At 36.2% G+C, this 15,135-nt stretch overlaps 1 protein-coding gene across 39 annotated transcripts in view; it reads right to left on the bottom strand.

Annotated features, from left to right (window-relative positions):
• The window catches only part of NALCN (sodium leak channel, non-selective), a 226,926-nt gene that overhangs the window by 81,511 nt on the left and 130,280 nt on the right, over positions 1 to 15,135 (bottom strand). For all 39 annotated transcript variants that reach the window (XM_086880763.1, XM_086880771.1, XM_086880779.1 and 36 more), the window contains 2 exons: positions 7,727 to 7,864; positions 2,507 to 2,581 (listed from right to left, as the gene is read on the bottom strand). In XM_086880763.1, the coding sequence (XP_086736889.1) occupies positions 2,507 to 2,581; positions 7,727 to 7,864 (213 nt within the window). The remainder of the gene's footprint in view (positions 1 to 2,506; positions 2,582 to 7,726; positions 7,865 to 15,135) is intronic.

Here is a 15,135-nt window from a genome sequence, read left to right as displayed (position 1 = left end):
CCAGAGTTTTGAAATTTATATTATGTAATGGGGTAATTAAAAACTGAATCACGATGCACATCCTTAACTAAATTTGCACTAGCATATTTAATTCTAAAGGTTTACTTTCTTTTAAATAAATTATATTATAATCTTACATAGACTCTCCTATTTACTGAAGCAACATGAATACGAAGTGTTTACATATCATTTTACATTCTAGAGTACATTGCAAATATTAAGTAATTAATCCTCTCCAAAAAATTTCAAAGTTAAGTAATAAAATTTTTCTTATGAAGTTTTCCAGAAAAGAAATTAAGCCACAATTAAGAAGAACACAGTTCAAAAGGGATTATTAGGTAGGTAGGTGTGATTTCTGGCACAAATATATTCTCCTTCCTTCCTTGAAAATCATTCAGTATTTCATCATCGACAATGCCCTGGGACTTGAGCTTTAAAATCTGTAAAGGCAGGGAAAAAAATACATCCCCAAGGATTGAGAGCATTACAGTTTCATAATTTTCAACCAACCAATGTCTTTTACATTAAGTTTGAATTATTTGCCTCCTCTCTTGCAACACCATTAATCTTTTAATTACAAATGTAAAATTTTTTTCTGTGCAGCAATACAGATTTCTTTTTTTATAGAAATGGTCTTGATCAAAACATAACAATTACCTTGTAATCCTGCTTCTTCTTAAGTCCATTTTTTAATTGAAAATTCAAAATATCATTCAATTAAAAAACTCTTTTTGCTTTATCTTCTGAGATAAAACAATCAATATTTCAGCAGAGTAGAGTACAGTCACCATCAGCACTGAACCGGTTGCACCATCGTATTTATCCCTCAGGAAATCTTTTCTGGTTTTGGCACTTAAGCAGTTGTACATTCACTCTACTAATCTCGTATCATTGAGATCCAGGAAATGATCCCTTGCCTCCTTTCACCTTAAGCATTTTTAAAATACCTTGTACAACATTCATTTATTTGCATAAAATATCAGAAGGGAATGCAATCAATAGAACTGAGTAATAATCTAAGAGGAGACACGACTGTTCAAGAAAACATTTCAGAAACATAAGTACAAATGAACCAGCATCAGCCACCTTGGCCATTTTTATGCATCAGGATGGTGTGTGACTGCATCATAACACATGTAGAATCCATACACCACTATGCCAGTCAACCCAGCTGGTGTGTCCAATGGCACAGTGCTGTGCTCTGGTTAAATGCCCTCTTGGGTCACGGAGACAGTCTGTCAGCAGCACAGTAGCTAGAACGTCTGGTGGCTGGAGCAGCAATTTTGTTCTGGCCTAGCACTATTCTCATGTAGTTATGCTGCTGCAGTCTCAAAGCTATGCAGTTGAGAGATTTTTAAAAAAAATATATAGTTAAGTTTTCCATTTAAGTGTTCTCTATTGCTACCACAGAGACAGAATTCCTACCAGGCTAATAAAATTTCAGACTGAAACGTGGCAAGCATTGCTAGTGGTGGCTTCTCATTATTGCTTTTTGCTCACCACTTCCAAAGCAGGTGGCTAAAGCACAAAGCCATGCTGTTGCCATTTAATAAGCAAAAATGGGGACTTTTAAAGTGGTTTATGAATCAAAGATGTGACGTTTCACACAAAAACCACTGGATTTCACATCTCAAGCTCTTTGCTTTGGAAAATTTATTTGTGTTCATAACGCATGCAGACACTATGAAAAATTTCCTGTAGGATTATCAGTATGATATGACATTGCTTACAACATCTGAGCCATTTTCATTTCAGATCATTTTACCTCTTGAGACTGATAAAGAGAAAAATTAATGCCTTCGATTTGGTCTACTCAGTTTGCATACTCAAGACTGTCCCACCATCCCAGAATCATCTGTAAGATCTCTCACTCATGAAAACTGATCAACTGAAGTCTAGTATTTGTGTTTCATTGTTGCAGAAAATACTTGTCCTTTTAACTTATTTCAAGTTTGCAATACGTATGTAATATTTAATACTGCAACAGCAAAACCAGCATTGATTTCTGCATTGAATTCTATAAATAAAAACTAAAAGTATATAATACAGTAAAGCAGAACTACAGTGTAAAATATCTCAATTGTCTGAGTGAACTGAATGAACATAATTCTATGGCAATTGCTGAGGCACATGAAAGATGAACAAAAGCAGCAAATGATGGCTATAAGCCAAATATTACAGAAGAAGTTGCCACGTGTTAGTTCATGCTATTTCATGCATGAAATAGTGAAATGTTGATGACTTTGCTTCTCTTTGTACATATTAAATCACATTTAAAAGCTATGGATACCTTCCTCTCTGGTGGTTTGTGCACAAGGTCAGAATTTAATTTTTCCTTAAGGTTTTGTGATAGTAAACCATCCAACAAAATACTGCTAGTCACTTCTACATGTACTGTTTTGCTCATTGTGATGGAGATATTGCCCATCTTCTGCCACACAAAATACCAGTAAAGTAAAATGCCTTACTCTAACTACTTCCAAGCACAATAAAAACATGTTCTTACTTGTTTAAGTTTCTTTAGATCTTCATCAAGTTCCAGGTTGTCCAAAATAACGGCAACAAACAAGCTGAGTAGAATCTACAAAACAAGTAAGTGATTTGTTAAAGTGAATCTTAAGAAAGTGTACTTTCTTAAGAAGTATTATTAAATAACATGGAAAAATGACAGCCCAAATGATCTAAATGGGATTCTTGCCTTTGACATCTGTTGAAATAGTATCACCTGCTACTATATATCAGCTAGCCATTTTTCAAGTAGTAAATTATTTTTTATCTCACCATACAATTATTATGAGCTTAAAAATGTTGAATTCTAGGTCTTATGACCAATGCATTATATATGTTTAACAATATACTCATAAAAATGTACTTCACATGAAGAGAAAATTAAATTAATCAGAAATAATAACAAAAATCCCAACAACAACAATAATAATAAAAGAAATGCAAAGCAAAATCCTAAAACATCTTGTAAAGCTTAGGTGGCTTTCAATTAATGTGGTTTTTTTTAGTCATTTGACAGTCATTTACTTTGTGGACTTCCTTTATACTCAGAGTGCCTCTGTGAAAAGTAGCTAAATCCACTTCGGAAGAAAAGTTAGCTGTTTCATTATTTGCATGTATACAAAAATCATGTCACAGAAGAGGAAAACCAAGTGCCTCCATTTACTCTACATCAAATATTGTTTAGGTAATTTTCTAGGAGGAAGAATTTCAGGGAGAAAAAAAAAGTGTGTATCAGTATCAGATTATTACATTCCCTTGTGTACAGATGCTGACCAGAGGCCAAAGAAGCTGAAAATGTGACTGATATAGCGAACAGAATTAGGAGTATCGTAGGTGAGGGAGGATACCACTGCTCAGTATGTATTATCAGACAACTTCTATCTAAGGCAGTCAATATGTACACATACATAACTCAACAGCTGGCAGCAACTGCTGAAGGTTTAGTCTCTGAATTTTGATGCAAACATCCTCAAACACAATTATGCTTCTACAGGCAAGCTATTTCTGATATAGAAGAGAGGTACCAGAAGATATAATAACTCTTTTTTTAGAAAGAGTTACAGGCCTAGAATTTTTCTGCTGTCTTGGACCACTAAGTGACAACCATATCCTTCTACTTGTAAATGAAGACTACTTGTAAATGAAGTGTAAGTTTGCCTGTCACACTGGAAATTTATTCCCCACCTTTACAGAAGATGAAGTTTACATGGTTTAATATAACAGACAAGTAGTTTGGAAATCAAATTACATCTAAATTGAGTGGACCTTATTCCAAGGCAGGATTTTCTTTTGCTCCATGAACTATAAAAGTAAAGAAGACATATGAAGGACTCTGGCCCATACATTTAAAAAATGTTGGAACTCAGGAAAAAACACCATTCTTTTAAGAAGAAGCTGGCTTTAGCAACATGCAGAATTTCCTGCAGCTTTTCAAAATGACATAATATCTGTGCCACATAAACAATATATCATATAATTTTCCATGATCCAACAACTACAAACAGCGGAAGTAAAGACTGCATTCAGAACAGCAATGCAAGACACAATTCCAATAAAATACACAATACTTAGCATAGCGTAGAGGCCCGGAGAAGTTGACAGGATTGTCTGTGGTGGTGCACCTCCTCTCCCACTCAGGCCACACTGTGAGCTGAGAAATGCTCATTAGACCTCACTCAGCCTGGATAAACTGCACTTGGATTAAGCCCCTCTTGAGTTTATCAGAAACACTGTCTGTTCCCAGGAATTAGCAGGTGTCTAATGAGTGCCTGATTTTAACCTGGGAAACATACTTTTCTTGCCTGCAAAACAGCCAAGAGGAATAATATTTTTGTTGTTGAACCTTCAAAGAAAGTGACTCAAATTATGGCCAGGATGCAAAATGACTGTGACTAAAACCCACTCTCTAATGATCCTATAAACAGTGGTCCAAAGTGAGATCTGTTTGAGCTCTCAGTTCCCAGAAGAAGGGGTGAATGTGTGTCTCACACACCGATAGCTGGACGGCTGTGGAGCCAGCCAAAGACTATTAGTAATGACAGGCAAGAGTCGCTGGTAATAATCGAGAACTATAGGTACTACAATGCCATGAGAAAGAACAAGGTTTGGAAAATCAGTGTGAGGCAGAGATAGGGCAGCACTTTTACACCAGCTAAAACACAACACAGCACAGTGCAAGTGCAAGAATGACTTGACATGGACATGGGCATGGCATAGGCATGGACTATAGGGTGGGATTGACACCACCAAAGATTGACCTCCAAAGCCCTCAAGCCCATTTCCCGAAAGGCCTGAGTGAACAGACTGTGCATGATAATTAATTAGCATAGAAAGAGAGAAACCTCAACATAAAAAGGTCCTCCCCAAGCCCAAGCAGCACCCTCCAGTACTCTGAACATCCCACTGGCCATACTGACACAGATGGATCAACACTTGCCAACTGGATAATCACCCCCAGTATCCTGGACATCTCATGAGCTAGAGTGATGCTGCTGGATCGATGCTGAAACCGAGCTCATCACCCCTCCAGCTGGATGAATGCTGGAAGCAGCACTAGTGATCTCTTCTGCTGTCTCTCTTTCTTTCTTTAATTCATCTATACCTCTTTAATGTCTCTCTTCCCTTTCACCTTACTGCATTATCTAAAACACACTGCCATGTGCTTTACATAGTAGGTCAGGGACTGACATACTAATTTCCACGCCAAGTGGAACTTTCTGATTGTTTTTAGACCCTCTGACTTTTGTCATTCCTTGTGACCAACAACAATTTGTGAAAACTACTTTGATCCCGAGTTGCTAATGAACAGTTTTGCTATAACTCTGTTAACATTTTACAGTATGGTGTTTTCCTTCTTCAGATATCCTGTTCATTCCATGATAATCCGGTGCTGCTCAAAGGATATCAGGTAAGGAAGTTCAGTTCCATGCTAAAAAGAAGTACAGTACTCATTAAATACATCACCCTTCACAGTCTTGCTGATTCATACACTGATACGTATCAAGGCAAGACTTTCATTAACTCCCTTCTTGCTTTTTTTTCAACACTAACCAAAGACAAGGTACCACAAAAGAAAAGTTAAATGCAATCTTGTTATTTGTTTAATTTCCTCTGCTGCAATCTCAACAAATAAAAGTCCTTGTTTCTAAGAGAGGGAATTTTCTTTGAACTTCAGTTTTTCTTTGCCTTCTAATGTGAAACCTTTTAATTTCTTTCCAAGTCTCTGCAGTCTGCTATGCCAAATGCCTGCAGTTATCATTCTCACTTCTTTTTCCCAATTTCTGGTTGGTGAAAGTAACTTCTTCATTTGACTTTACTCCTATTATTCTCTGATGGCTGTTTATTCTTAGAGTGCTTCTTTTTGGTTTTAGTAGCAGCCCAACAATTTTCATGCTCCCTTACCAGTTCCATGCTGTTTTCTTTTCAATTTCTTTTGCCTACAGACAACTTTGTCCTACATATTTTTTCCTTCCAAGGTCTGAGGAAGATCTTAGATCTGAAACTAAAATTTTAAAAGCCCAGATAATTCTGCAAAGTTGTTGTTGCAGGGTTTCCTCATTCATGTAGAATTTGCATAGGTGAATAAGAAGAAAAGTGTACCCTTATGGAGCAAAGCAAGGACTGTGTATTTAAATGCAAATTCCCTTCAAAAGGACTGAGGATGGTGTACTGAAAAGTGACTTCGCTCCTAGCAAAATCAGTGCTTTCAGTAAACAAACAGAGAGGTCCCAGATGACTCTTTCAAAACAGGAAACAAAACAGAATATTAAAATTGATCTTACAGCTAAATTATTTCTCAATTAAGATGTGAATTTTTAGCAGAGAGGTCACCTGACATATTTTACTTTATGGACTTGCTTAATACTTCTCTATCTAAGAAGTAAAAATGGATTCTTGATTAGCAAATGTTCTTGATGAAGCATCAAAGACACATCAATAAGATTCTCTTATCAGTAACTGCTTTCAAATCTATGACCAAAAAACCACTTCCGTTTTGCTTTATAAACTCAAATTCCAATGAGTTTAAAAGAACACTCCAGCATGAAAAGTTGTATTTTCTGACCCCTGTGAGCAAATTACATGTGCTATATATCTTCTGATACATACATTTGTTTGGCTTATACTTTGATGTAATTAAGCAGCTCTAAAAGCATGAAGTGCACTTTATTGCCATTTATAAAGTGTGTATAAGTATAAAGTCAAGTTTTCAGTCCATATGAAGTAATCCATTGCACCCACAATTGTAGTCTGATTATTCAGTCTTTATAAGTGAAATGGGATATACTGTGAAGTGAAAGAAGTAGATAGAAGCTGGTGGAGATTGTATTAATACACTTAGTGCCTTATGTAAGTAGACATCTGAGCAAAGAAAGAAAATGGAATGGAAAAAAGTGAAAATAAGACTAAGTGCATCAAAACCTGCAGTCAAAAGAAAATCCAAAATGAACAATAGTAGGAGTGAATTAACAGTGCATAAAATGGTTATTTTCCTGATTATGGTATTTTCTCTTTGTTGGTATTCAAATAAAGTAACAAGCCCTTATTGATACAGGATAACCAGAGATGTTTTCCTTCCCATTTTCCCTGTAAAACAATGTAATAATCCCATTTGAAATGCATACAGAAAAAATAGTTGTTTTTTGGATTTTTTATATAATCCACATTTCTGTTTATGTGCATATATATGTTTATGTGCATATATCTGTATGTTTATGAACTAACTGCTGTATTAGTTCTCATAATTTATTGATTGACATACTATATCATATATTCTTCATGCATTGATTTTGTATCAGGCAACAGTAGAGATGACTACTTAAGGGTTTATATCTTAAGGTTTTACACTTCTCATTTTGATTGCTGCTGCAAAGAGATGCAATGAAAGCTGAGGGGACCAGTCCTACATGGTAAATAAAATCACTTCACTGGAATCATTAGAGCTGCAAAGGTACAAGCCAGATAATAATTATATTGTTAGTCTGGCAGTGTGACCTGGATCTAAGGAGAACACCACCTCACACCAGAACAAAGGCCACCACCCCATGTCACATGGCTGAGGGGTAAATTTATTCTACCACATCCACGAACTAAAAGCTGCCTGTGCTAAAAATGAGTACCACAATTAGTTTTAACTAACTGAGAATAGTAAGCAGTACAAGAGCTATGAGAGTAGTTCAAAATTAAATGAAGCACAGCACATATGCAAGTGAAAACTTACCAGAGTAGCAAAAAGATGATATAGTATAAAATAAATAGCAACTACTGGTGCCCACATATGTCCTACAGCATTCAGTGTCTGATCCATGACATCCACCCATCCCTCCTGTGTGAGAATCTGAAACATTGACATGAATGCCTGCAAGAAATAGAATTGCAAACATATTAACAAGTTATACTAATATGGTTTTATTGACACATTCCTATAACTGATTTAACAGAGACGCATACCTGTTTCGGTTTTCTTTTTTCAACCTTAACAAACGTATTTAACTTTCAAAGCCAAGTAAAAGGCTACTCATGAGCTAAAGGAGAAATAAATAGCTTGATCTTTGACAGAACCATAATCTTAATTTTCTAACACAGTCCTAGCTTCATCAGTCCATACAAAGAATCATCTGGTTTCCTTCATGGCTCAAAAAATTGGATAAATATCCTGAGCATCAGAGATTAGTGTTCTGAATATTTTACAGTATTGTGATTTTTTGATTATGCTTTTTCTTCCATGTTTCCTCTCTCTAAGTATACCTATAATAAAGCATTATAATTAAATGTGATCATAAATTATGTTATCTTAATAGTAGAAGCATTTGAGGCACTCCACAGATGAGAATAAACTACTCGGCAAGTGCACCTGCACTTGATTCAGCCAGTCAGACTTTTCCTCTATATTTTGTAAATAGCATTTTTTGGTGGAACTACTGTAACATTTTCAAATTCCTTGAGACCAGGTATACATGTCAACAATAAAGGAAATAATGGGAATGTTTCAAACAATTTATTTATTTAGCAGTAGGAAGATATGAAATCAGATAAGCCAAGAACACAGACACCTTTGAAACCCCAGCTGGAGCCTACAGCACTAACCAGAATTGAACTCAACATGAGAAATGTGTAACTGCAAGATGTACATCCTACACAGACATTGAGGAATGCACACTGCCTTGGAAACAGAAGTTTGAGAACGGTATGAAAGTGAAATATCTTGACAGTCTCAACTGTCTCAAGGAGGCCAAACTATTGCACAAGTTTCTTTTGCTTTTGCCTGACATTGAAAGTATTCTCTTTCCAGACAGAAAGGATCAAAGCTGGTATCTTACTTTTGGTTTATGCATAATAAAATGTGTTAGAAACTGAAAACAACAATGCAGCTTGCAGCTAACAAGATTCTGAGAATTCAAAATGTTGACACAGTTACAAGGATGTATTAGATCTGTGTTCAGTGTGCCCAGCAGCAGCAGATTAACACATTAGCGTGATGGCACAAGGAGAAGACGATTCTTCTTGCCAAACCTGTCAGGAAACAGTATCCAGACAGCTCTCCACATCAACTTACCCTAAGTCAAAACCTGTGCTGGAAAAGCTGAAAACAAGTAGCTGTACAAACTTATGTGTTGGGGAAACAATGGAATTGTTCTAATTAATTTTTAAAGCTGCTGGCAAAAAGAACTGTGTGGGAGACTTCAAGTTTATATTATTATTAAACCACAGGAAAATACTTTGCTTGGGCTCTTTTTCAAGTTTATAATAGAATTTTCCAAACAAAACAATTTCTCGATGACATTTCTTCCAATGCAAACAGAACCATTAAGGTTATATCCCCACCCTTAGGGGAGTCCATCCCAGACTGTGACTTCTCACCTGCAGTAAAGGCAAATTTACTCTAGACTGTCCATGTACATGCACACAGCACTTGGTTTTGGCTCTATGTGAGATCCCTATGGCTAACAGTCATTAATATTTGGTGACAAGAAGCTGGTCCAAACTATCTGAAATAACAAGGAGGATGTGGTATGACTTGCTACATGCTGATTCTGTATCATGAAATGAATATCAAGGTCTATCTGCCTAAAATTTCTATCAAGGTCTATCTGCCTAAAATTTGGAAGGAGGGCCTGCAATTACAAAGCATGCTGAGATGGTGTAACAGGGCTGGGTAAGGCAAGGACAATCTAATCCAGCCCATCATCTTTTTACGCAGGCACTGCATAAAAGACACCTTTTTGGAGTGCCCAGTGTGAGAGGACAATTTCCATGTTTGCACCCAGGGATTGCCTTGGAGAAAGTTCGCTGGAAATAGAAAAACAGTTGACAACTAAGTACCAGAAGACCACTGATACTACCCGTCCATTCTTTCACTGACTGCAGATAAGGATCCTAGCACTAGATCTTTTTCTCCTCTGTTGATTTAAATAATACATACTTTAAAGTGCAAAAACTGAATCATGTTGCCTCTAGGTCATATTTGGAGGAAGAACTATGAATTTTTACTCTGTTACAGGGTTCAGAAACATTTAGCTGCTGAGGGTTTTATAAGTAATTTGCCTGCTGACTCACAAAAAGGCTTCTCACCAAAGTCCAACGTGGTTTCTTATTGCTGCTGTGGTTTTGGCACTCTGAAGCAGACAGAAGCACAAACACCCTGCTAGGTTAAAAAGTTTGGGAGTTATCTTTACAGCTGCTTTTCAGAATTAACTCACACTAACCAAATTTTCAGAGATGCTTAAACCTACAAGTCCAAATTACAAGATGTGAAGCTGTGATGAACATGGGGCAGATCAGGGCATCCATACGAGCAATCACACATGTTCAGAGAGAAGTTAAACATCAGACTTTAATTTCAACACTAGAAACATCCTGACCAAATGTAAATTCCCAGGCTTTCTTTTGAACATGAAGATCCCACAGAGGACAGAGGCTAGATGAACTAGAAACAGCAGAGAAAAATGCTGGCAACTACTTTTCTGTAAATTTCTGTAAATCTGTAAATAGGGTGGTTAAAGTCTGTGGTATGTCATGTATTTGAAGACACCAAGCAAGAGGGCTGAAATTTGCACAGTACCCTCTGCTTTATGTTTCTGCCAGTAAACTTGGCCTTAACCAGCACATTGCCAACCTGCAGCCATATCCTCCCTTCGAATGAGTGCACCCTCCCAGCCATGTGCACAGACTCTATACTGTACAAAATCACAACTCTTATTATTAGTGCTTTTTCTTATATAAAAATAATTTGGTCCCCATGCAAGAGATGCAGAGAAAGAAACATTTGGGATCTTTAGCTATGCAAGGCCTTTTGTAGCCAGCTGAGCATGCATGAAACAAGCAGAAAATTCAGTCTCCTTTAGATCTGCCAGGGGTGCTTTAGGGTGAAGAAAACAAGGACCCCAGCAACGGCAGCACTACTTCTCAGGTCTCAGGTTCCCTTTGTGATGGGGAGCTGAAGCTAAACCAGGCAGCTATTGTTTGTCTGCACTCAGAGCCCATGGCCATTGTACCTGATTGGTGTGGCACTGCCTGCTGAAGCATAAAGTGGGCACTACATTAAGTAACACACCCCACTGCTGGCTTGAAAACATCTGAGGGACTGGAAAACTGAACTAGTGCAGTATCTTTTCTTCTGAATCACACTTAATTACTACAGCTTACTGCTTTTTAAAAATATGTATTTTACTTAATTCTTCAAGGTATAAAAATACCATCAGTACTATATTTTGGACTCCTCTTCAATTCAATTAATAATAGATTAATGTGGAGAAGATATTCTTTTAATATTAAAGAAACCTAATCTTCCATCCAAACAAGTTGTCTATAAAGCATATAGTTTTATAAAATGGCCTTTCAATATAATTTAAGCATTTTATTCTGACATGAAATTCCAGTATAATGCAAAACATTGGTTTTAAGTAAATAAGGCAGTGCACAATGAATATGTTCTTTGCACCAAGCAATCTTTAGAGCAAGTTATTTTTAGCTAAAAGGTGTACCTCCCACTGTTCATTTTAAAATTAATTTGAAATGCAACTAGCTGACAGAATCAACATCTGTGAAGACGAGACTTAGAAATTTATGCAAATGGTGATTTTCTGAATTAATTTGTGTTATAGAAAAGACTGTCAATTTCTTCGAGTATTTATGCCCTATTACTTAATGAGCTGTTTTGATGATGGAAGTCAAACTACCTTTTTATTTATAGTTTAAGATTGGCAAAGGTTTGGTAGAATTTATGAGCCAAAGTGCCAGTTCTGACATCTTGTCCAACTGTTACAGAGGTGGTGCCACACAAATTACTATTTACAGTTGTAATGTACTTGTCTTGTAAGTGGTGCTTGCCCACAAAATTTTGAGGACCAAATTCCACTGGCCTAATTCATAGAAGCAGTTCTACAATGATAGGGATTGCTTCTGCAAACCAAGTTAATGAGATTTAGGACATTGCTGAAATATCTTTGCAAGTTGTTCTACCAGCAGAAATATATGTTTTCCTCCTGACACAGTCACAAGAGCTCAGTAATGCCCTGAAAGAAGAGGAACCATCCTTTAAAAATGTGGCAGTGATACTGAGATTTTAATGGCATCAGAGAATTAAGACTTCATTGTTCATCTTTGTTTAATGGGTATTGCTTAGGTTGAACTAACATTTCATGTCATGAACTTTTTCCAAGGTTCCTAGGCTAGGAGCAGACACTTGCTTTTGTGAAAACTGGGGAATTGTTGTTGCAATCAGTTGGGCCTGGCTTTCATCTTGTGTTGACCCATTTAAAAGAAGGGCAGCATTCCCAACTTTGTAAATTGAGACAAAGCAGTCAGCACACAGTCACAAAATCCTAAAAAAACCAGGGCATAGAACTCAGAGACACTAACAATGTGTTTTGTTCTCCATAGAGTGCATTTTCTTAGCAGCCACCTTACACCTATGCCTTCTTCAGGAGGCCCAGCCACCCCTGTCCTTCCTCATGGCTCAATGTGTGCAGCCCAAGAAGACGTGCAAAAATAACAGATAGCAGATGGTTAAAAACAGCAAAGCAAACATCTATATTTTTGTACTTAGTATTAGAGAGAAAGTCAGTCCATTTGGCAAGCTGTAATGGCCAAAAGAAGGGTGAAATTAGTAGCTATGGCAACATTGAGCTTGTGCCTATTGATTTTCATCAGGAAACCATGTGAAAACATGCAATTTAGAGACATTAGCAAAAGGAGGAGGTCTATTTGTTCCAAAACCCATACTGTGCCTTCTTATAAAGCACTTAGTTTCAAAATGATTTTAGGTTTTGTCGGTTTCAGTGTAGAAAGCACTTTAATGTACAAACTCAAAATTTAGTGTCACCATTTCTGTTATCATGCTTTTCCTCTGTACTTATAACTGAAAAAATTCACAGCAACAGTCCTGGCTATTTAAGGTTTGCTCTTCTTTGAGGTCAAGTTCCAGTAATTTATCTTTTCAAATTCTGGTACTGCAGACTTCATATAATCTAGTATGTCTTCAGTCACGTTTTGAAAATAATTATAATTGTCTTATTGCAAACTGATTCAGTGATCTTTCTTTAGGGAAGTGTTTGAGAGCTCCCAGACTTCTCTAGGAAGACCCACTCCTTCAGAGGGATGCCACTATTTCACATGATCAATCACAATTTTGAGTAAAAAAAAATTCACTATTTTAACCTAATAAGAGATACTTCACTATGAAACTACAAAAAGTAACCAAATACTGTAAATTATACACTTCTGAAACAAATATAATGAGGTGAATATGAATACATTAAACAAAATAATGAGGGACTCATGCTTCTGGCTATCATATGAAAAATACTGAAAACATTTCAATTCAGTATTGCTGGAACACTCTTCTATTTTCTATCTGTTGCTAACAGCTCTTCTCTTTTCCACTAATTGTCATAAAATAGAAGACCAGTAAAGTAATTTTCTGTCTGTAAAAACTGCATGATTTGTTGGAGAAAATATTTTCTCACTCTTCAAGCATGTATTTAGTATTTACATATACCTGTTAAAATTCAATATGCTAGAAGCCCTTTTTCAAGCTTAAATGTCAGCAGATTAAAATGCTCAATATAATCCAAAACTTTACTAATATATTGACATAAATTGGCCATTTTCATTGCAAGTGGATCTTTCTCAGATACTTATATCAATTTATCTAGTTAAAATGTGAAGGTGATTGCAACCTTATCTTATTTTGATCATACTACAATTATTCTTTCAGGACTTTCATTGACATTTTGCATAAATAATAAAATAATTCTAAACCAAAATTCCATGGTGATTTGAAACCTGCAGTTTTTTCAGAAGTTGTGCATGGGAATTGAAAATAGAATAATGGTGGTAATATCACCTGATTTAAAGACCTGACTTAATTAGGAAAGCTTAAGTTTTATTTTGGTTTTTTTTTTTTTTTTAATTCATCATTTAATGAATGATACTGAGTATCTAATTCTAGTGGCTACTTTTCTAAGCATGTTTTCCAAAATAGGAAGCATGGTTACATTATTCCCTGTGGGTAAGCATTGTCTCACATTGGATGGCCAGCTTCCCATACATCAAGTTCAGCTTGATAATTACAAATTGTTGTTTAGCCATTTTGTTCGCTAAATACATGACCCTTGAGGCTGCATCATTCATTGTTATTTAATTGTTCCAACCAATGCACTTTCACTAAAATAGATACATTGGATACCCAAACTGGAATGACAGAAACAAATAAATTGTCACTGGAACCAATCCATGTACACTCAGTCTAATCCACTATTAAAGAAATTGCACTATTTTCATTCAGAACAGTGTGCTTCAATAAATACATTAGCTTCAATTTCCACTGATTTTCAGTGTTCTGTTCTGAATTAACGCAATGCCCATAAATAACCATTATATATACCCAAAAGGCAAACACTTATTTTGTCAATGCAGACAGGTTTTATAATCCTGTGTAAAACAAGCATTCCTGTGCACATCAAGAACATCCAGTTTCATAATATGAAGATATAAATCATGTGTAGACATGTTTTATATAAATTCTTGGGATAATGTTCATGCCTGTGGACATGAATCCTCTTCCTGTAACATGATAGAGTACTGTTAAAGCCATATGCTGTGCTGTGTCATCATCATGGTACATGGGTAAAATTTCTCTGAGTTCCCTTGACACTAGAAATAGAATACCTATCACAAGGAAAGATGGTTTTCACTACACAAGAACTACAGGAAGACTATTACACACAAAAATATATTTTTTTTAATCTATACATATGGAGATAAACTGCATCACATTGCTCAGAAGGAAAGTAAGAATGCTAATGTAATAACAAATATGATAGAATCTGTCCTGGTTTGGGCTGGGATAGGACTAATTTTCTTCCTAGTAGTTGGCACAGTGCTATATTTTGGATTTAAGATGAGAACAATATTGACAATACTCTGATTTTTCAGTTGGTGCTGAGCAGTGTTTGCACAGAGTTAGGGCTTTTCCTGCCTCTCATCCCACCAGTGAACAAGCTGAGGGTGCACAAGAGGTCGTGAGGGCAAACAGCCAGGACAAGTGACCCCAAATGATTAAAGGGATAGATGTCCCATCCTATATGGCATCATGGTCCCCATATAAACTAGGGAAAACCTGGTTAT

The sequence above is a fragment of the Cyanistes caeruleus genome, chromosome 3 (genome assembly GCF_971803275.1).
Source record: "Cyanistes caeruleus chromosome 3, bCyaCae1.hap1.1, whole genome shotgun sequence".
NCBI classification, from domain to species: domain Eukaryota; kingdom Metazoa; phylum Chordata; class Aves; order Passeriformes; family Paridae; genus Cyanistes; species Cyanistes caeruleus.
The sequence above is the reverse complement of the archived record's forward strand: the minus strand, read 5'-3'. Positions and strand labels throughout refer to the sequence as shown.